This window comes from Elgaria multicarinata, chromosome 1 (assembly GCF_023053635.1).
Source record: "Elgaria multicarinata webbii isolate HBS135686 ecotype San Diego chromosome 1, rElgMul1.1.pri, whole genome shotgun sequence".
In the NCBI taxonomy this organism is placed as follows: Eukaryota; Metazoa; Chordata; class Lepidosauria; order Squamata; family Anguidae; genus Elgaria; species Elgaria multicarinata.
In genome coordinates this window covers 140,601,427-140,623,669 of record NC_086171.1, presented here as the reverse complement: position 1 = coordinate 140,623,669, position 22,243 = coordinate 140,601,427, and the positions used below count along the sequence as shown (strand labels likewise).

The 22,243-nt window shown below is 39.8% G+C and overlaps 1 protein-coding gene across 1 annotated transcript in view; it reads left to right on the top strand.

The window, feature by feature from the left end:
• The window catches only part of CACHD1 (cache domain containing 1), a 149,202-nt gene that overhangs the window by 101,145 nt on the left and 25,814 nt on the right, over positions 1 to 22,243 (top strand). Inside the window, exons 8-16 of the mRNA XM_063134748.1 lie at positions 1,559 to 1,708; positions 1,896 to 2,129; positions 5,527 to 5,676; positions 5,838 to 5,961; positions 9,706 to 9,823; positions 10,891 to 11,059; positions 19,073 to 19,215; positions 19,877 to 20,058; positions 21,444 to 21,554. Coding sequence (XP_062990818.1) covers positions 1,559 to 1,708; positions 1,896 to 2,129; positions 5,527 to 5,676; positions 5,838 to 5,961; positions 9,706 to 9,823; positions 10,891 to 11,059; positions 19,073 to 19,215; positions 19,877 to 20,058; positions 21,444 to 21,554 — 1,381 coding nt within the window. The remainder of the gene's footprint in view (positions 1 to 1,558; positions 1,709 to 1,895; positions 2,130 to 5,526; positions 5,677 to 5,837; positions 5,962 to 9,705; positions 9,824 to 10,890; positions 11,060 to 19,072; positions 19,216 to 19,876; positions 20,059 to 21,443; positions 21,555 to 22,243) is intronic.

Below are 22,243 nucleotides of genomic sequence, written 5' to 3'. Positions count from 1 at the left end.
CCCCCTTTTTAGTATAGTTTAATATATTTCTGTTGCATTTTAAAATAGATACAGGGGACATATTCTATTGTTTAAAGCTGAGATATTGTATATTCCACTCAAAGAACAGCAATGCAGTGTTATACTATTAAGTATTTTCAGAAGGACGATGTGCCAAGTATTTCCCTTTCCTTGTAAGCAATCTTCTTGCTTTTTTCATTTCTAGCACAAAAATGATTGTTCTGGTACATTGTGAGATTTTTTTTAAACATCCGGCTCTCCCAGCAGGCTCTGCATGCATGACAAAGAATCTGTAAAGGATTCCCCCCCACCCTCCAAATGGAGTTTTGTAGTGCAAAACATTATGGAGGCATATCTGGTATGAGAGATAAGAATGATACTGAAAAGATGGATGTTTGTATACCTTTCAGCTTTTCAGCTAGAAACTCTAAAAGAGCAGTGGTTTCCTCCTAATTAATTTACATTCTTACAGTTCCTTTCGTCCTAGAGGATTTCACAATGCTCTCATAAATGATAAATCCTTATGCAACATTTACTGCAATTCAGTAACCTAGGAGAAAAAAGGATACAAGTCAGGTGGAATGCAGCCTGTTGACTGGGGAAAATTTATAGCCAAGAGACTGAAAACACTCAAGTACTTTGCACTCCAATTTGTTATGTGTATAATAGAAAATAAGATTTTAAAGTAGCAAGGGAGAACAGTTTTGTAGATTGGGCTATAGAGCCATAAAGGATAGGCTACAGCTATGAGCTGTTAACACTAGAAAAAGCAAACTTGTGGTAGCCCATTATGAGTAAATGAAAAATGACAATAAGGTTCTCCTTGCTCTTTACTTTTTGTGGCACTGGCCTGTAGAATAATAGTGTCCCGTAAACTGCTGATTGCCTGCTGATTGTAAGGAAATCACAGGAATATTCCATACTTTATCATTTTCCCAGTAGCCAAAAGTTGTTGGAGTTGAGGCATTCTCCCACAACACACGCACACTGCCACCCAAAGCGTTGTGTTGATTTGGGAAGATTTAAAAATGCAGTTTTTACTCTTCCTCTACAAATATTCCCTGCTTCCCCACTCAAAGGGCCATAATAGTTTACCCATAGGTGGGGACATATCAAAATGAGTGTGGAGGGGAGGGGGAACCCCTCCCCTCCTCATCACATTCACATGCTTTAAGCCTTTTCCCCCCGTCCATTTCCAATATCAGAAGTGAGTGTAAAGGAATGTGAATTTGAATGTGGTATGTGTTTATTGAAGATTTAGAGAATTAGTATTCTGGCCATCATATACACACTATCATCCTCTCTAAGTAACTTTAGCTTGGTTGGTTTGTATAAGAGGTTTCTCTTATTCGGAAGTTAGACTAGAGATTAGATTCTGGCTGGAACAGAACCTGGAAGGATAGCTAAGATAAAAAGGAGCTCTTTCTGCCTAGTGTACCATCATTGTCATAACTGCGTCAATATTTTTATTTGCTGCAAGGCAACTAATGTTGAGAATCCAGTGTTGGAAATATGTAGCATAATCTAACATGCTGAAATTCTATTTTATATTTCTTAGATACAGATATGGTTGTAATTTATTTATCAGCTGGAATAACATCAAGGGATTCATCAGAAGATGGTAAAAAGACTACACTTCGTGTCATCAATGAAGAAAATAGTTTTCTTAACAACTCCGTGATGATCCTTACCTATGCACTCATGAATGGTAAGAGCTGGTGCCATATTTCTGACAAATAGGGGTTCTTTCACTTCTGATCTTCTCTGTTTTTAGTTTTAAAAATGAATTACTGTATCAGATGCCTTAGAGGCCTGTATATGTGAGCTTTTAGGCTCACTTCATAAAATATGCACTTAAGTGCACTCCTCATTTATATGTCACATCTCTGTTGCAGAGGGAGTGACAGGTTTAAAAGAATTAGCATTTCTCCGAGATTTGGCAGAACAAAACTCAGCGAAGTATGGAGTGCCTGACCGAACTGCCTTACCTGTGATAAAAGGGAGCATGATGGTCTTGAATCAGCTGAGCAATTTGGAAACCACTGTCGGACGGTTTTATACAAATCTCCCAAACCACATGATTGATGAAGCAGTCTTCAGTTTGCCTTTTTCAGATGAAATGGGAGACGGTAAGTGTTTCAAAGATACTTATTAAAAATGGAAAGGTTACCTTTGTCGGCCAGTACCACATTTGTAGCAAACAAAGTAGGTGACCATTTTATAGATTTGACCCTTAGGGAAGCTTTGAAATTAGGAGCATTAATGGAGGTACTACACCAAAAATGCTCTATCCACAGTACAGTGGGAAATTGGGGTAATGTAACATGACATGTAAAAATAATGATGGGCTGGGTTACAATAGCAAGGGTGAATTTCTGTTCATACTGCTTGTTGCTTTCAATGGGCTAACTAAATCTTACACACAGATGCATGTATCTAAAATCTGACTGATGCTTTTGATATAGAAAGGTATTGTGACATATCACCTTTTCCCCATGTTTAATTATTCTATAATCACCATTCCACTTTAATATTTTTACACCATCAAGTACAAATTCTGCCTCCAGAATTTCAGTTCCTATACTCAGTTAACTTCCTCCTTGAGGTAATATCTTAGAACAAGTGTGTGTGGAAGGAATATATCAACTATTACCTTTTGTATACTATTATTTTGAAGCTGCCACCACCCTCCTCCTTATGAAGAAAGAACGTTCAACTTCTTTATGTGTGTGGGTGTTTATAGCATTTTGCTTAATTCTTTTGTGATTTCATTAAGCCCTTTGTTGGTAACAAACAAGACTGAGAATGGTGTGGTTTGAATAAACAAAACAAAATCAAAACTTTTTTTTACAAGGGTGAATATGTTTCAGTACAGCTCAGGTTATATGATGTTTAGTTGAAGTTTTAAGTTTTTATTAGTTGCTTACCTACTGTATCCCTTCTAATAATCAGAATTTAAAATAAAAATAGTATCATAGAATAGTAGAGTTGGAAGGGGCCTATAAGGCCAGCAAGTCCAACCCCCTGCTCCATGCAGGAATCCACCCTAAAGCATCCCTTACAGATGGTTGTACCTCCCTCCACCTCCCAGGGAAAACTAACCACCCCACAAATCTAGAGCCCAGATTCTATGATCCTACTCCTCTGAAAACCAGTCCTTATCTAACTTCCCAAAGAAAACCAAGTGGCTGTTATTCCCACCCCCTCAACTGAAAACAGAACAGCCAGTCAGGAGACACCATTCAAAAACTTTAACATTCTAACTCCTCCCCCCCCCCCAGCAACTTGTGGAGGAAAGGATATGTTAAAACAGTGGTCTTCATTCGGTGGGTCACAACCCAAAAGTGGATCATGAGATCAGATGGATTGCAGCAAAGTTATTGCCGCCATGTTGGGCATGGAAAAAGTCCAAGAGGATCTCGGGACTGGAGCAGTTGAATACCACTTTGTTAAAGTACATCAAGCCTGCAAATAAACATTCAAATAAGCATCTAAATAGTGAAATAAAATAACCATTTCATCACAATTATGTCATGAAGGCAGTGGAGGAAAAACTCCTTTCCCTCAAGTTATTTCCCCACTGAAAGACATGCCCCCCACCCCGCTATGGGAATGAAACAGCTTCAGTGTTCTGAAATCTAGACTTTCCTATGTCTGGAAATTAACAGAAAGCTTTTGGACCTTTCAGTGGCTTTTGATAGAGTGGATCATGTAATTTTGTTAACTAGGGCTTTATGCATCAATAACAAACATTAAACCCAGTCCAGTAGCAAATAGGCAGCAAGTGCAGTTCCATTAGAAAAGGTGTTTCATGCTGAAATGAGGCAGCTGTGAAAAACAGCAGAGCTGCTTCATTCTGTATTAGCTGCAACTTCAACTTGCATGGTCTGTATGCAATTGTGAAAGATGTCTTCTGTAGGATTTATTTATATTACTTTGAAAGAGTAATCCAAATCAAAGAGTTGCTCTTGGGTTCCAAGTACTTAATCCCAATAATTTGGAAATGTTGTGCAAGTCCCCCGAAACTAAACATGGCATTTTGTGGGGAGGGTGGATTTAGATAATACATTTCTCAAGACATCTCATCACTAAGAAGGGCTTTCAAGTCTTCACAATTATACACAGTTGTTGAATCAAATGTAAGTAATTACAAAAGATCCAAGGCCTAAAGTAGCTTGCTTCTAGAATGTTTTTAATGTGGCTGCAGGATAGTAGAAGGCATTAAAGTTAAGTGATAGAACTCCAGAAGTCTGGGCTTATGTAAATGAGTGATGTCATTCTGCAGTTTTAAATAAATGAATATACGTTTTGAAAGGCATTTCTATATTGCCTTGTCTCTGGGACACGTGACGAAGCTAGAGATCTTTCGAAATGATTGTGTGCTTCTGTTTTAGAGTTCCCAGATCCATCGCTACTCTGGGATTTAGTTTGCCAAGAGCAATGTGAAGAATTTTTTCTCTCTCGAAAGAGTGGAGACATGATGCAGCAATTCCACTGAAGTTAAGCAGGACTGGGTGTAGTCAGTGCCTGGATGACAGACAGTCTGGGAACCCTATGTATGCTGCCTTGATCTCCCAGGGAGAAATAAATACATAAATGTAATTACATATTGCTATTGCTTCTCTCTTCCTAAGCTCTCCTGATATTCTTCATGCATAATGCTATTTATTCTTTGGCATTACTGCTATCATCATTTCAGGAAGTGTATTGTCAATCTCTATGCTACCCTGGAGGACAAAGGAAGGAATAGTGCACTAAACCTGCATAATTTCATGGGATTATTGAAGGCAACTAAATAAGCATTTGCAATGCAAATCCTTATTTTTTCTCTCTCTCTAAAAGATGCTGCTGCTGCTTGGCTGAATCTAGATTTCATTTGAATTCAGTTGACCTGATTCCTCAGATTACCATAAAAAGTAATCATGACCACCTTTAAGCGTTTGGGAATATTAACACATTACTTTAATATTTCTAAACAGCAGGGAATTAATAGAAACCTTTATTTTACCCTCATCATAGTGATATGCATAATTCCACAGTGGAATGTGCTAGCATAGTCAAAAAATGTGCTTGCAATTAATTGGTCAGTAAATTTATTTAATTACTTTTAATCCAAGAAGAAGCATTCTCACTCATACAAGAGGAAATATTTCTTTTAAAACGGGAGCTAATGTGATGTTTAGGCATTATCTAAGCCAACTTTCTGAAACCTGGATACTTCCAGGTGTTATGGCTTATACTCACCATCATCTTTGATCATTGGCCATGGTGGCTTGGGCTGATGGGAATTGTAGTCCAAAATATTTGGAGGGATCCACATTGGGAAGGGCTGTTCTAAAAACACAGAAGATTCTTTCTCCAAAGCCATTAAGGCAGCAATCCTATGTAAAATCCCACTGAATAAAATGGTACTTCCAAGTAAATGTTCATAAGGTTGGGCTTCAAATTACTTTCCTGACCCCATACGTAGGTGCTGGAGATTTCCTTGTTGTTAATTGAATGTGTTCTTTTTCTTGTTGTTCACAGGCCTGATAATGACTGTAAGCAAACCTTGCTATTTTGGAAACTTACTATTAGGAATTGTTGGAGTAGATGTTAACTTAGCCTATATTTTGGAAGATGTCACCTATTACCAAGATTCTTTGGCTTCCTACACATTTCTGATAGATAATAAAGGTAACTTCAAGGCAGTCAATATACTTCCTATTTCAGAGGCCTATTATCAAATTCTCTTGTACCAGCAAGCACTAACTTTTTAAATGGAAATGTTAATATCCTTCAGAAATGTGATAAATATAATAAATAACATGTATGCCTGCCCCCTTTTTCATTTTTAGGGTACACTCTTATGCACCCCTCTCTTACCAGACCCTACTTGCTTTCTGAACCACCACTTCACACAGATATAATACATTATGAGAATATTCCAAAATTTGAACTGGTTCGACAGAATATCCTTAGGTAAGACTTTGCGTTAATATCATGCAAATTTGGAGTATGCATATTTAATTGCCAGTGGAAATTATGTTATCCTTAATACCTATTACATGGCAGCGACAACTCACATGTGGGTTTCATGATGTATGTGTGTTGTTGATTTTAATGAACAGCTTTATTACACCCAATAGGAAATTCTAATGCTTTTGAATCATGCCCAGTATAGCTACTTCAGTAACCATTGTTTAGATTATGATGATGATTTTCATTGCATTTATATCCCACCTTTTTTCCTCCAAGGAACCCAAGGTAGTGTACATAATCCTCCTTCTCTCCATTCTATCCTCACAACAACCCTGTGAGGTAGGCTGGGCTGAGAGTCTGTGACTGGCCCAAAGTCACCCAGTGAGCTTTATGGCCGAGTGGGGACTAGAACCTGGATCTCCCGACTCCCAGTCTAACACTCTAACCACTGGTGTAGAATTAGAGGCACAGTCTATTCTCTTCTGCAAAAGTGCATTGAAATTAATGTGAACAACACAAGAAGCACAGACATATTGGACTAGTACCTGATTTTCACATAACACTAACCATGGTTTATTTAATGCAGGGTTAGTTTCCCTACCCAGGGTTTGTCTGGTAAATTATTGAACAAACTGATTTGTTTTCTCAATCCATGGATTGTTTCTCCCCTCTTTCCCCTCCTCTTTTCCTGTATCCCAAATGCCTTTGTGGTGCTATAGTGGTGTGTCAAAAGACTGGGTTAGTATTTTTTTTTTTACCACTCTTGCCTGCTGCCTCTGTAGCCTGATGAAATAACCCAGGAGCAACCCACAATTGTTGTTCATACGTAACAACAACCCATGATTTAAAAAACCCCAGAGTTCTCTTTCCGGATTGTTAATGGTCAGCAAAGCATGATTTGTTACCATGGCTGAGTTCACACATTGTGACAACCCAGAATTCAAAAACCCATGGGTTAAATAAACCATTGGCTAGCATTATGTGCAAACCAGCTCACAATTCTCTGACATTTCAAGGGGACTTTCTAAGGACAACATTCTGTTGTATTGTGCTACAGGTCATCTTCTCAGAGCTAAATGTTAGTTTCTTCCATTTCTCCTGGAGACATCTCAGTTTAGAACACCAAATCATCTGATATAAATTATTGGTTTCATTTTATATATTTTTAAAATTCAGTTATTTTTAGGTAAGTTCACTACAGTGTTCTCTTCAGATGTTTGTAGAGTATTGTTATAATATTTCTGTCCTACTTCTGTTATTTTAACAGTACTTTGTTCACATTCTAATCTTGACATATAAATCAGTGCAACCATTATTCTTATCCCCATTCTGCCATTAATAATTTTTACAGACTTTCCCCCTGAACATTGGCTTATTTTAAACTTGACTTTACTGTTGAGGTGCCAAGAGTGGAAACACTGATTCTGACATAACCATAAAAGGCATGGTGTAAGACTATTCAATTTAGTGAGGGAAACTCTTGACAATCTTTACATCAAAGCCATACAAAAGGAGATACTTTTTGTCTTCTTGCTTCACAGCTCCTTGCTTTAAATGTAGATTCACATAGGAAATAGAGTGAACCCCTGGAAAAAGTTTAAAATCTCTCTGCCATGGGACAAGATAAGAAGCAGAAAGAAAAAGTGACATTAGGCTTTTCTACTGGTGTGTCACAGTACTAATTATGACAGATTTTCAGCCTGCTTTAGTGTTTCTGGATTATTGCTGCTTACATATCTTCAAGCTTGAGCTAGCAATTAACCTTTAAACCCTACCTACCAAGTTATTTTAGTTTACATTTTCTTTTGGTATATTGTTTTCTGCTCATATTTTACTATTCGCAATTCAAATCCCTGTGTTGAACTAATTGGTCTCATGCTTAGCTTTTCATCTTCAAAGTATTCTAGTAAACGTTATGCTCCAAACCACCTTTGTAAGATAGGCAAGCTTCCTTAGCCTACATTTACTCTTTGGAAAATGAAAGTAGCGTTCAGTAAGTTGCCTAGGGTCAAAGAAGAAATTCATGTTACAGTGGAAAAGGGAACTAGGACATGCAGCTCTCTACCTGAATAACTTGTTCAGCTTTTTAAAGCAACAAATCACAGCAAAAATATATATTGAAGTCCTTCACACAGGTTTTAAATAATAGCTATTAAATTAAATAATAGCTATTCTAGGGTAGGGTGTTAAATTATGTTTTAGAAAATCAATACAAACGATTGATGGATATGGTTTTCCGTTTTTAATTATCTGGAACAGTTCCATTACCTTTAAGCAGTTATTTATGCTTTCTTAAACCTGACAATTCAGTACTGTAATGCAGTCCCTCGAAGATGAACTAGAATTTGCAAATAGTGCAGAATGCTGCAGTCCGTATTTTTCATGGGTCTATTAAGGCAAGAATGTATTTCACCAGTTCTGTACCAACAGTGCTGGATTCTCATAGTTTCTGGGCCCAATTCAAAGTGCTACTTTTGAGCTTTAGGGAGTACCTCTGTAGTTCAGAGCCTTTCTCCACATATCTTACAGAGCAATCCTAATTGGAGCAGATTGGGATGGGGAAATAAAGTGACAGACAGTCTGTCAATTCCAAAGCCCTGCATCTTTTAAAATGTCATGGATCTGAGGCTGCAGACACATAAACCACAGAAGATCTTTTTATATACCATCTTGCACTTGTGATTTAGTGTTCTGCCACATAGACAGGGACCATATTGTTCTAGAATGGACATGGAAACCATATGTAGTTTTAAAGAAAAATGTAGGATAGCAAAATGCTTTAACTGCATGCTGTACAGTTCTGAAAACTATTTTATATATTAATCTTCCTAATGTTTGGTCATCTCTGGCTTCTTCTTAAGTTTTCCCCACTTTCCTTCATTCCTTGTTCAAAAGATTATCAGAACACTATCCTGCCTGCCTCTCTGGGCCCATGTAGACTGCTGCTACAAGTGCCCCTCCTGGTACTTTAAACCTGGGAGACACAACAGCAGCAACAAATAATCCATTATAGCTAAGGCAACTTGTGGCCTTCCAGATGTTGTTAGATTGCAACTCTCATCAGCTCTAAACAATATAGCCAGTGGTGAAGGGTAATGGGAGTTGCAGCCCAACAACATCTTGAGGGCACATGTCACCATGGCCTCTCTAGTTCATCAGCAGCATAGAAATTCAGTGGGCTACTACAGCAGGGACAGAATCATCTGCCAGTCCCCAGTAGCTAGTAAATTTTTTGAGCTTGTTTGCAAGGTTGCTTTAATTGCTCAGTGCAACTGGTGTGGGAGAAATCTCCTGTCCTTCAGGGTTCACTAGGTGTAGCCTTGTGCCAATGAAAGAGTGTTGCATTGGTCTTTATCAGAATTGGAAGGAATTCTGTGATTCACTTTCTGGCCTGAGCAAAGATTAATTTAGCAGTTGGGAGGAATTGTTGTTTGCCCTGATGAGCAGACAGCCAGTCATACCTCTGCTACTAAACACAACCAGTGCCTCAGCTAAAGATATTATCACTGAAATCTCTCGTTGGGAACCAGTTTACCTGATCGGAGTTGTAAGACCACAACCAGCAGTATTTGGCTTTGAATGTGAGCTGGTAAATATGATGTAGCAATGCATTCCACTGTCACTTTAATTAAGAACAAATTCCAAGCAGCCCTTTCTTAAGTCACCACAATTTAAAAGTAAACACAAATACTGAGTTTCTTTGCTGTTTTAATAAGTGACAGATATTGTTTGTTGCCAACTTAGCCTCCCTCTAGGCAGTCAGCTTATTACAGTCCCAGTGAACTCCTCACTGTCTTGGCATGTAAACAAACTGCGTGAAATTGGGAAGGATGCCTACAACGTGAGTTATGCTTGGAAAATGGTAAGTGACGGAGCTCACTTGAAGGTATGCTAATGTATTGAAGCTGAAGGCAAATTTTAATTGCAACAAAACTGGAATTCTTCTCTTAATATTTCCAAGAATTTGAAGTCTGTTTCATTGGCCTCTGGGCCATGTGCTATCAGGACTGAAGTAAATTGTTAAGCAGTATGTAAATAATAACACTTTAATGTTATTTTTTATGTATGTATGTGCCTGTTTGGGTGATATTTCCTTTCAGCTTTCAGAAATCAACCTGGTACATGCCTGTGATGCAACTTCTTATGAGAGGTGACAGTTGCATGACAAAATTGTGCCCCGTTGATTTCTGAACATTCCAGTTGACCCTTGGTTATGGAAATGCCAAGCCCATATCTGGCATGATCTGGGGGGAGACATATATGTAAATCCTTCTCACTTTGCAATTTGGTCAGCCTTCTATAATAGTCCTCATAACCTTCTATAATAGCTGAGTGAGTTCTTGGGGCTATCCATGTGAATTCAAGGCTTCTATGTCGTTTTTTCCACAGTAGCTACCATCTCTAAACTACTGCAGTACTCCTCTATAATCTCCTTAGTTCTTCTTTCCCAGAGCTATTGCATTTTTAAATGTTACAAGAAAAGTTTTATAAGCTGAGCAACTAACTTAAATAATTTATTTTGCCCATCTCAATATTCACACAGTTTGGAGAATTGATACAAAATTATATATATTTATGTATTCTAATAATATACATAAATTGGAGAGCAGTTCTCAATTGGAAATCCAAAGGGTCCATGATCCTTTATCATTGCCAGGTTGAGCAGATTTCCACATACATGGAAATAGTCTAGACAAACTTTACTGATGGGCCTGAGGATGTACTCACTGGATCTGTAGGGACTTGGAAAATCATTAATGTATGAGGGACTACATTGAGTATTTCTCTAAAAGCACAAATCAGGGAGGGTTTTTCTTTTAATTATGAGGAATCAAAAACAACAATAAAAATGTTTGTTTTGTTTTTAGTATTATTTGTTTTGTTTTAGTAGGAATATATTCCATGCTAACCTGTGATTGATGCTTTTAGGTCCAAGATACATCCTTCATTTTGTGTATTGTTGTGATACAACCAGAAATACCTGTGAGACATCTTAAAAACCTTAATACTGTACCCAGTAGCAAGCTTCTTTATCATCGACTGGATCTTTTGGGTCAGCCCAATGCTTGTCTGCATTTCAAACAACTGGCAACCTTAGGTAAAGCAATTCTTCTGAAATGTATCTATTCGCTCATACATCACTGGGTGGAAACCCTGGTCTTGGGGTGTGGGTTTCTACATTAGGGCATTCCCATCTCTATCTCCAAATGTGGGGAATCACCCCCCGCCATGAGTAAGCAATCCCTCCCTTCATTTTTGCTGCCACCAGTAAACTGCACCCCTTTATTTAAAATATACCTTTTCCCCTAAGGTAGCTGATCATTTGGAGTTGAGACAAAACAGATTAGAACTACCAGGAAAGTAAACAAAGATATATCATATTGTATTAAAAAGATAACAAGAAAGCTTATTATTTTAAGAATGTTGCTACTACTTTCAAACAGGGTTTTAATAAATTACTTTTACCACCAATCAGGTGTTAGAAACTCCAGTTCCTATCCCTAACCAATCTTAAGCCAATTCTCCTATCAAGCTCTATCCCAGTTAATTCACAGGCCTACTGATGAGGCAGCCATCTCTCTGGTCAGTTTGACTACTACCTGGAACTTTTAAGGGTGTTCATCAGGCTTCTCCTGAAGTCTTCAGTTTGATCCAGCAGTTGCTCAGTCTTCAGACCATCGCCACCAGTTGTCACTTAGGATTCAGCATTGAAGCCTGCTCCAGGAGTCTTCCTCTCCTCACTTGCAGACCTTCTTCAGCTTCTGCCTCAACCCAGTGTTTGGGTCTTGTGACTAGGGCTGTGATCCGCTTCTCCTCGGATCGGTGAAGCAGAAGCAGATCGGGGTGATCCGCCTCTGCTACAGGCAGAGGAGAAGCGAATCGGGGGGCTGGAGAAGCATGGCGAAGAGAAGCAACCATAAGCGGATCCCTCCTCTTTTCGCGGAGCGCTTCACCCGCCATTTTGGATATTTTCGCCCATAGGATTGCATTGCGGAAAAGATTAATGGATAACTTTTTTATTTTTCAAGCTATCTATTTGAAACTCGCTGTGCTTAGAGAGTCGTGGATGGGGGTCATTTTGAGCCTATTTTCAGCACTTTGCGTGCTGCAGTTTGCTTGCTATATTTTTTAAAAAAATAGGGTAAAAAAAGTGGGAGTGGTACCTTTTTGAAGTGCTGAGAGACAGATTCAACTCCCAATCATGATCACCTGATGAAGCATCCTCCAATCCCAAAGTTGGAGGGCGGGATAAGCAAAATGGGATACTTAGTAACTTGGGATACTGGGAAACTTTTCTTTCTTAGTCTCTGAACGGACTTTTCCCAGTGTTTTTTTAAACAGTAGCCCCACCAAATGCACAAACACAACCTGAAATCATATACTAAGCAAATACATAACAGATAGGAAACACATCACTGCTACCCACCCTAACCTTGGTGAACAACTGAATAGATGTGGTGCAAGGGGATGAGGTCCCCTAGGGCATGTGGATGTACCCAGTGCACACACTCCTGTCCTTGGAGGGTCATCAGAACCCTCCAAAGATTAACCAGTGGAGAAGCTATGCCTGTCATGAGTTGAAGTGTCAGGTAGCTTCTTAAAGACTGGTACTTAGGGCCAGTCAAATTGGCACAGTCCCCCCTCCAGTTCCAGGACGTGTCCCCCTGGGCACGTCCACTTTCCTCTTACTGGTAAAAGACAGACATAGCCTTTTTAAAAAAATTCTTCTTGTTGTTGTTGTTTATTCAGCAACACTGCTGCTTTTAATTCCACCCCTCCTTTGTTTATTTATTAATTTACTTATTACATTTTATACACCCCATAGCCCAAGCGCTCCTGGCTTTTCCTCTTCAGTGAAGTCAGGCAGGCTTTCATTGTGGTTCAACTCCTTATTGTTGTTGTTGTTGTTATTATTACTGCTATTAATATTAATTAGTAATGCTATTAGCGTTATTATTTTGTTGTTGTTTAATAATGGCTGTGATCACAATGCAGTCAATCAACTCTGAAGCAAGGATCACAAAGCTTTACTCTTATCCTCCTAGCCTGCAAGTTATGGGATGCAAAAGAAAAGGCATCTCTCTGTGCTGTTCCCGCCTCACAGGGATGGTTTGCATTACTGGCTTTGAAACAATCCTTGGCTCACTTCCTTGTGCACCCAGAAATGTCTGCTCCATGCCTGCCTTCCCGCCTCCGCCTGGGTGCTGTTGTTTTGGGGTATCTGCTGGGACTGACTCCCCCATAGATCTATGGCCTCTCTGCCCGCCTGGTGCCTGGGAGCTGTACTACATGATGGACTTTGTGGTTCAACCCCACAAGCCTCTGGCATGCTTGCTCCCAGTGCTGCCTGTCCTCCTCTGTGCCCGCCTTGCAGGGATGGTTTGTGTGTGTCTTGCTTTGACTCAGGGGATAAGTCGTTCCTGTGCTCACTTAGACTTTTTGAAGTTCCAAATAAATTTTTCAAGTGTGGAAGAAGATTCATACTTAGGTTTATCTACTCCCCAATTCATGGCATGTTGGGATTTCCTTTAAAATGGCCATAAATAAAGAAAGCCCATTGAGCTGTCTGCAGCTTTAAAAATCCCTGAGATACTGGGGTGTTGGATTTTCAAAAATCCCCCCAAAATCAGGGAATGCTTGGATTTGCTTGAGGCTTGGCGTGCATGTGTATACATGGATCAGCTGTCATGGTGCCTAATTGGAGGTTTCTAATGTGAAAATTGCCAGAGTTCTAGCATGGGACTTGAATTGGGGTGAGTTAAAAGGGAAAAAACCCGCCAAAAATCAGGGGAAGATGGGATTTGCTTGAAACTTTCCACGAATGTGGATCTAGATGCCATCTGTGAAGGTGCCCACTTCCAAGTTTTTATCTGTAAAAACGTCGGAGTAAATCCCATTTCTGAAAATGGGTGTCAGATTTTCAAAAATCCCCCCAAAATCAGGGGATGCTTGGATTTGCTTGAGGCTTGGCATGCATGTGTATACATGGATAAGCTATCATGGTGCCAAGTTTGAGGTTTCTAACGTTAACAGAAAAAAAGTTGTAGGCGTTTCTGGATTTCAATGCAAGTCTATGGGGGGAAAGCGGAGCTCCGATTCGGATCCAGAGCTCCGCAGGGAAGCAGAGCGGACCCGATCTGAAAGTTGCGAATCTGGAAGAGAAGCGGATCGGGGGGTCTGTGCACAGCCTTACCTGTGACTGCTTTTCTTCCTGGCTGATGTCTTTTTCAGGCAAATTCTCTTGTCAGACTCTTCTGACAAACTTCCCCCTGATACCTCCCCACAGCTCCTTATATTTGCTTCAGTCAGAACCTCCAGCCAATCAGCTTTGGGGTAGTCAACATTCTATCACCCCCATCTCTGTGTAAATTTTGGACCAATAGGAATCTTTAGAATGTTCAGTTATGGTCAGATGGTACCAATTTCAATTCTATCTTCCAATATAAATCTCTGTAAACTGCCCAGAGAGTTTCAGCTATGAGGAGGTATATAAATGTAATAAATAAATTAATAGGCAGAACCTGGCTTCATTTTCAACTGCCAGTTTTTCAGCACACTGTATTTACAATATAATGTTCCTTAGGCACAAGGGTTGACTAGAAAGAAATAGCTATGATATCAGAAACGCAATTATTGAAGAGTGCTAACTTTTGAAGTCCTTTCAGCCTATGAGAAGGAGAACAAGAAGGATCATCATCAACCCAAACCTTTTTGAATTGAGGTCATATTGGGTTGAATGAAAGATGATCCCAGCTTCCCTGAATCACCATGTTCCACTGTGTCATTTAACTGAAATTATACTGCTGAAACTTAAACCATTGCCCCATTGCAGTTGAGAGCAATTGCTCTTCATTATCTCTTTTTTGCACTCATCCAATCATTATCATTTATTTAAATAACTTCTAAGATGTTCATTACTGTGCACATCTTGAGTAGAGCTAAGCTGTCTATTTTTGTGACAGAAATTGTATGTGCAGGATCATCTTCTGTTATATGAAAATCAAAACTGATCCCTGTATTTTTATCCACGTCCTGGACACTAATCACACAGAGTACTCTATGCAAACACTAGTGCAAGGCTGTTACCTCTCACATGCGTTGTGTCATGGGCAGTTCCCATTCCCACTGGCATTCATACGTGCTGGCAAACTGACACGAGACCCCCATGTCAGTGAGACTTCTTTTTATTGAGGAAATCACATGGTAACAAGCATAATAGTTAACTTCTTCAAACAACACCATTTAAATATGAAGGTTGTCAGAAAGCTTTAGGCTTCTTTCCTGATACGATCCTTCAGACAATCACTCGAGGGGTTAGGGTTTGCCACTACCCATTTGAGCTTCTCCAGATGTTGCATACATTGGCACTTCAGGGGACATGGCCAAAGCCTAAACAAGATCCCAGGGAGGGGGAAACACTTATGCTCTGAGCCACCAGAGCCAGGCAGAGAAGAAAGATCACACACCATCAAACACAGCCTGCCAAATGCTGAGCTGACAAGGTAAGCGTGATCACAGGGAAGGGAATATCTTAGGCGCAGGAACTGCCCTGCACATAACGTCGGCTCTGGGGAAGCTCTCTTGCCATGCACACAATCCACAGCAAATGCAAGATCAAGTCTATGAAAAGTCTCACAGTACTTTTCATGGCACAGTTCTTAGATATCCAAAGTCTAAATAGCAAAGCTTCCATGTGCAGAGTACTTTCAAAGTCCTAACCGGAGATGGAAACCCAAGCAGGAGGGAGGTCAGGCCTTGTGTTGAGAGATAAAACCTAGCAAAGCTTTTCCAGCTTTGCACCAGCATTTAAAGCCTATTCAAAGCCACTTGACAGACAGGTCCTCTGACTTGTAAGCCATGCCCACGTGCCAACAGGGTGGGACTGGACAACCCACTAAGGTGACGCTTCCGTGGGCCCTCACCTTTCCAAAGCATTCCCAACTTCCCAGAGAAGCAGCAGCTTCAAGGCCAAGACAAGGAGTTGCTCCCGTGAGAAACTCTGGCAGTGATAAGCTTGCAGAGACATTTGACATTCTATAACAATTCCTAATAAAACTACCTACATTGTACAAGGCCTCCGGCCTGACATGTTGGAAGACACTTACTTAACCGGAAACTGTCAAAGCCATAGCTCCGTCTGGTTGGAAAAGCTCCCCAAGCATCACTGGTGAGAGAGCACAGCCACAATTCCATGTATGCCCCGTCCCACATCCTCACCCCTTCTTGATGTTGCCATCACACCCCAACCCTGTAGACGTCGCTGCCTCACTTCACCCCTTCCCACTGCCTATTCACTGGATTGCAAGTGATCTCAGGGACACCCCTCCCGCAATGCCTGGCTCTGAGGATGGAACCCCTCCAAGCTTGACATTTGGGCTTGGTCAGCTCTTTCTTGCTCCAGCCAACATGGCTCTTCAGAGAACCCACTCACCCTCTAGCTTACACTGAGAGGTTTTTCAGCACTATTCTCAGCACCATTCTCTGGTTTGCTCTGAGGATTCCCTCAGAGCAAAATGTAGGACAGGTGGCTTTTCCAGAGAGCACTGCTGGCTGTTCTCTGGCTACAGCATTTTGTTGTTGTTGTTGTTGTTGTTGTTGACTGCAGCATTTGCCACAGCAGGAGAACAGGACTGGTGGAGCTCTCCAGACCAGTCTTTAGAGTTGCTGAGCAAGCGGCTGCTCTGGAGACTCCTGCTGGTCCTGCTCTCCTGCTGTGGCAAATGCCAAAGTGAGAGAGTCTGCACTCTAGAGAGCCCCACCTGCTCTACTCTCCAGATGCAGTAAATACCACGGTGGGAAAGTAGCCAGCAGGACTTCTTAGTGGAGGTGCTGGTGGGCCCTCTTGGCAACAGTGGGGTGGGGGGAGGGATGAGCAATTCTCTGCTCTCCCACTCTGCCAACTTAGGTAAGGGATTCACCCCATCTCATGGGAGGGCTGGCTCTTTCTCCAAGCTTGTTCACAACAAATTCAGGAATTGCCCAGCTGAACTCCCAAGGATCAGGAACTGCCCAGCATGTGCTCTGTGAGCTAGCTTACAGATTGCATGGTCCAGGAGCTGGAAAACCCAGCTTTGGGGACTTTTGCACATTTGTGACTAAGTATCTAGGACTTGGGAGAAGAATAGACAAAATTTCCAGGTAATATTGAAAGTACACACAAAAACAAAGGTTCTTTTCAACAGTGGAAAAGGTGAAAATGACACTAAAGAGGCTCTCATGCTGAGCATTTTACCTTGGCAACCTTTTTTCACTCTTCCATTCCATGTCTAACAATTCCTTATTTTCAGCAGAGTTGCCTCAGTCCAGCGTAGGCATGGGTACTCTTAATGTATAATAGAGCAAAGGCTTCTTTTCTCCCTTTCAGGCTCTTACTGCTATTGCACTGTGCTGTTTTCTTTTTGCTGTTCTCCATATGAACCTTCTGAAATAGGCCAGGCAACACCATGGTTAAATGCTACTAAGTGGAGTTTCTTGAGACTGTCTGCTTCATTTAAAAAAGAAAAAAAAAGTGAAATAAGTATACCCTGAAAGCAGGTAGTTGCATAATTTACCTTTCAGAAAATAGGATATGTTAGGTATGAGTAGTGTTGTTATACTACTTTCAAAGCTGAGCTTGATTCTCCTGGCTGTCAAATTAATCATTAGCAATAACATGAAAACATTGAAGTTCTTGCCAGTCATGCCGTATCCTGTTGACTTTGGAATTATGCAGATTTTATTCCCAGCTATAAATATTTAATACCATCAATCCCTCTGAAAGAAGCCAGAAGTTAGAACTCTAGTGAGAATATACTTTGAAATATTTTTAATTGGCAAGTTCAGAGATTCTTAAAAACTGTATAAAAGTTCTAAATTCAGTGGAATATCTTAACTCTTTTTTAAAACACACACACACACACACACACACACACACACACGTCTAAATAGTTTTATATATTAAAATTAGGCACATCCATTTTAGAAGTTTGCCCCCAGGTTATGCTGAAATAGAAAATTAAACTTATAGAAAGAATAAATTATTCTCAATCAAAAAAGTTTTGACAATATATTTTGACACTTTTATTCACATTAAATTTCTTGTGCAAACAATTTCTCACCTGCCTATTTAAGAAAAATGCTCCCTTAAAGCCGCATAAAACCATTGCCATGTGGTTCCTCTCCAAATAATGGATCCTTTCTTACAGTCTTTGGAACATCACCAGAACATTACAGCCATAGGTGGGGAGGTCTCATCAGCTTCTTGTTTCACCCATCAATATTATGTAGTTTAAATGTTTGTTTTAAAACTATCAATGAAAATAGCTTTATCAACATGATGATTGCTCTTTATTTGGAATATTTTAAAGATTATGTAAGAAAGAATATCCCCAATCATTCTATTTTCCATGTATCAAGTCATATCAACCATGGGGTATACAAGCTACATTTCTCAGCTGGCCTATGCGGCTCCAGCGAAGAATGAGCTTGTGGAGAGGACACTTTTGATACCCCAGAGCAAACATTGCTTTTATGCCACAAGCCCTATTGAAGCTGACTCCTGTCCATGCAGGTAGCTTCTCACAGCTGCCTTACCATGGGTAGAGACTTCTGGAAGTCTACATTGGCTGACTGACTGACAACTGTAGCTGCTGCAAGTTGGATTGGTTGTCTGAAGTGCTACAGTAGCTGTGCTATAGTAGCTAAAGCCTTTTTTTTTCACTTTTTCTTGCATCTCTTAATACCACCCAGGGCCCAAGCACCCAAGACTTAGGCATCTTCTACCTCTCTCCTCCCTGCCAACAGTTCCATTTTCCCTATGGCATCCTTGACCATAACAGGTGTTTGTCTCCCTACATTTCAGGGTCCATCCCTCCCTTTCAGATGAGGATGGGGAAGAAGAGAATGATTGTTGAGTGATATACTGTTGTTACACCAGTACCCCCTGGTGGCCATATGCACTACAACATAGATGTTGGAGAAGCATTTGTTAAGAGCAAACATTCTCACATTTTCATGATATTCTCTGGTTGCTCCACTTTGTTACTGTAACAGCTAGATAACTGAGTTTTCACATGGCTGGATTTGGCTGATACTTTGGGGTATGCCGTATTTACTTGTCTTGTCTTTCCAGAAAGCCCTACAGTTATGCTGTCAGCAGGTAGTTTCTCTTCTCCATATGAACATTTGAGCCAACATGAGACTAAGAGGATGGTGGAGCATTACACAGCATATCTTAGTGACAACACACGCCTCATTGCCAACCCTGGGCTGAAGGTACGTTATCTTTGCTGGATCTTGACTATTTACCTTCCTTGCTACTGTGATAGCCTTGCTTAGACATTTCTTGACATTTGCTGGGACCATGTGGTGTGAGAAGATTTTAAAGAACTAACTGGATTTAGATGATCTCTGATGAGCCTTTCTATGATTAAAGAGCTGACTTGGTTGCCATTTTTGCTTGTTCGTCAGCACCAAGAGTAATGAATGAACTTGCCATACGTAGAGCATGAATGTTTAAAACAACTTCTCAGCTGTGAGTGTAAGATTATGCAGTGGAACAGTTTAAAAGGCTTCTCTATCAGATCACATGCACGTGAACAATGTGAAGATCAGATCAATGTTACAAACACCAGGAACAGATACCCTTCATTTTTAAAGGCATGGGAAATAAAATGTAAGGGCAAGATTTAGATCTACCCAGCGTACATTATTATATAGTGTGAATAACAGCAACAAGATTTTCCGTCATATAAGGGTTATAAGCTTCTTTTTTCATTTCTTGAAATTTGCTGGGTCCATCTGGTGTGAGAAGATTTTAAAAAAGTAATTGGGTTTAGATTATCTCTGATGAGTCTTTAGGAAACCCTGCGAGCAGCTTATTATCTTTTCAGGCAAGTCTTAAAGGAACCCTGCTAGGTCTGTCTTTGTTTTGCAGTTCTCTGTCAGAAATGAAGTAATGGCTACCAGTCACGTCACAGATGAATGGATGACACAAATGGAAATGAGTAGCTTGAACAGTTACATTGTCCGCCGTTACATAGCAACGCCCAATGGGGTGCTCAGAATTTATCCTGGTTCCCTCATGGACAAAGCATTTGATCCCACTAGGAGACAATGGTGAGTTTTGGGATCCCATTATGTAAGGTTTAAGAAAAGGTTTGATGTTCATAATATTGCACAAGAGAGATTATTTTGTGTAGGATTTACTGAACATTGATTAAACAGACAGATGAAATATTTCTCTAAGTGAAACAGTGTAGATTTAATGTTTTAAATTTGTGGTGGAAATTGCATTGGATGCTTGCTTTTTAAAAGGTAGCTTCTGTTTCTTGCCCGTCTTGCAGCAATGAATAATGGAAACATCTACATATGGTTACTAAAATCCATGTTGCTTGTAAAAAAAAAAAAATCCTTCAGGGCTTATCTCATGTGGTTCTCATTATGAATCTCAGATTCTTGGTGCATTCTTGCCTCTCACTATTCCATGAAGCACTTTTCCTGTTCTGGAGATTGCTTGCACTGTAATTCCACAGAAGATTAGGCTCCTTTAACAGAAGTCTATTAATTATGCACAAGCATGGTTTAAGAAAATGTTTTGTATACACTGTAAATGAGATAATAAACATGAGGGAACTCCTGAATGTGTTCTAATCCATATGCTCAGTTGAATTAAGCCAGTTAGGTGGGGGCTGTAAATCATGTCAGCAACTAGTGAATATAACCAAATGCAGGATTTCCCACTCCCAACCCTCAGACTACTCACACTGTCAGTCACTTCTGTCAATTCTACTGGCACCAGCTCTTCATCTCTCTCTCTCTCTCTCTCTCTCTGTGTGTGTGTCTTTCTCTGCTTAAAGAGCAAAGTACAGGAGAAATGAAATAATTTCTCAGCTGCCCCTTTCTTCCTTAGCTCAAATATTTCCATTGTCCTCATAATAACACTGAATCTTAAGAAGCTTGCTATAGAAAACCCAATTTTAATTAGATGACTTCACATAGTGCATTTCAATGTGGGGTGCGGGGGAAGGGACCCAGTAGGGCTAGCTCTGCAAAAATGTCACAGAAAAACAAGCTGCAGATACTCCCAGAAGGGTTTGTTTAAACAGTAAATGTCCTACCTGTTTTGGGTGCAGCTGTTCATAAGGGGAAGAATCTCTGAAATGATACATATATCACCAGTTACATTCATTTGATTATTTTCTGCAACTTCTATCTTGCCTATTGAAAAGATAGTCAAGATGGCATTCTTACTAACACAAACAGAATGCTAAAAACAATAACTGGAAGTTGCCCTATAAAACCTGTGAATTATAAAATACAGTTTTAAAAAGGAATATAGGATCCTAAATGCGTAAGTCAGTTAAATTCACTTTGTACCTGTTTTGCATATGCATGGATTTATGCAAGAGTATTATTATTTTGTGTTACAGAGTTGCAGCATTTATTTTAGTCACATAAAGTTTCTTCATTACATTAAAGATGTTTATTTTGCTTTCTGTTAGGTATCTCCATGCAGTGGCGAATCCAGGACTAATTACTTTCACTGGGCCATATTTAGATGTTGGAGGAGCTGGCTATGTGGTTACCATCAGTCATACAGTTCATTCTTCAAGGTAAATTTGTTGGGGTTTTTTGGTAGTGACCATAATGTTTGGATCTTTGATCCACAACTAAATTGGCCAGTATTTTATGTAAGAAACATCAGATTGTACTCTGGTTCAAGTGAATTAAAAAGGGAAAAACCCATCCATATGATGGCATCTTAAAATATTTGTTTGAACAGCTTACTTTCCTTGCATAGCAAGTCTAGATAGTGAAAGAGATAGTGAGGCTAAATGTTAGTAGAAGAGATAACAGAAGATGGGTGTTAAAGTGGCACTGTTTGCTGATTGTATTTATTTATTTTATTTTTAAACTTTTTTTGAATTTATGTTCCTCCCTATGGCCCTATTGGCCTTCAGGGCAACTGTCTTTTGAATACTGAGTTTAATTTCAAGAGAAATTAAAAGAGACCCTGAGCTCCGTTTTTGAGGAGAATAGATTGAGGAACATGAGAAATGTTGTCCCAGTATAATATGATAATATTCAGCTATCCTTTAATGCTCTAGAGTGACAACCTCTAACCTTTAGTGAATTTTTTTCTTGCTTTTTTCTTTTTTAACTTTTTAAATTGTGAATACCAACAAACGGAACAGAAAATACATCATGAAAATGGGGGCAGGGACACACACGTCGTGTATATAGAGTTATCATCATTTCCATCAGTTCCACAAAAAATAAAATTCAGCTTTAGTGAAATTTT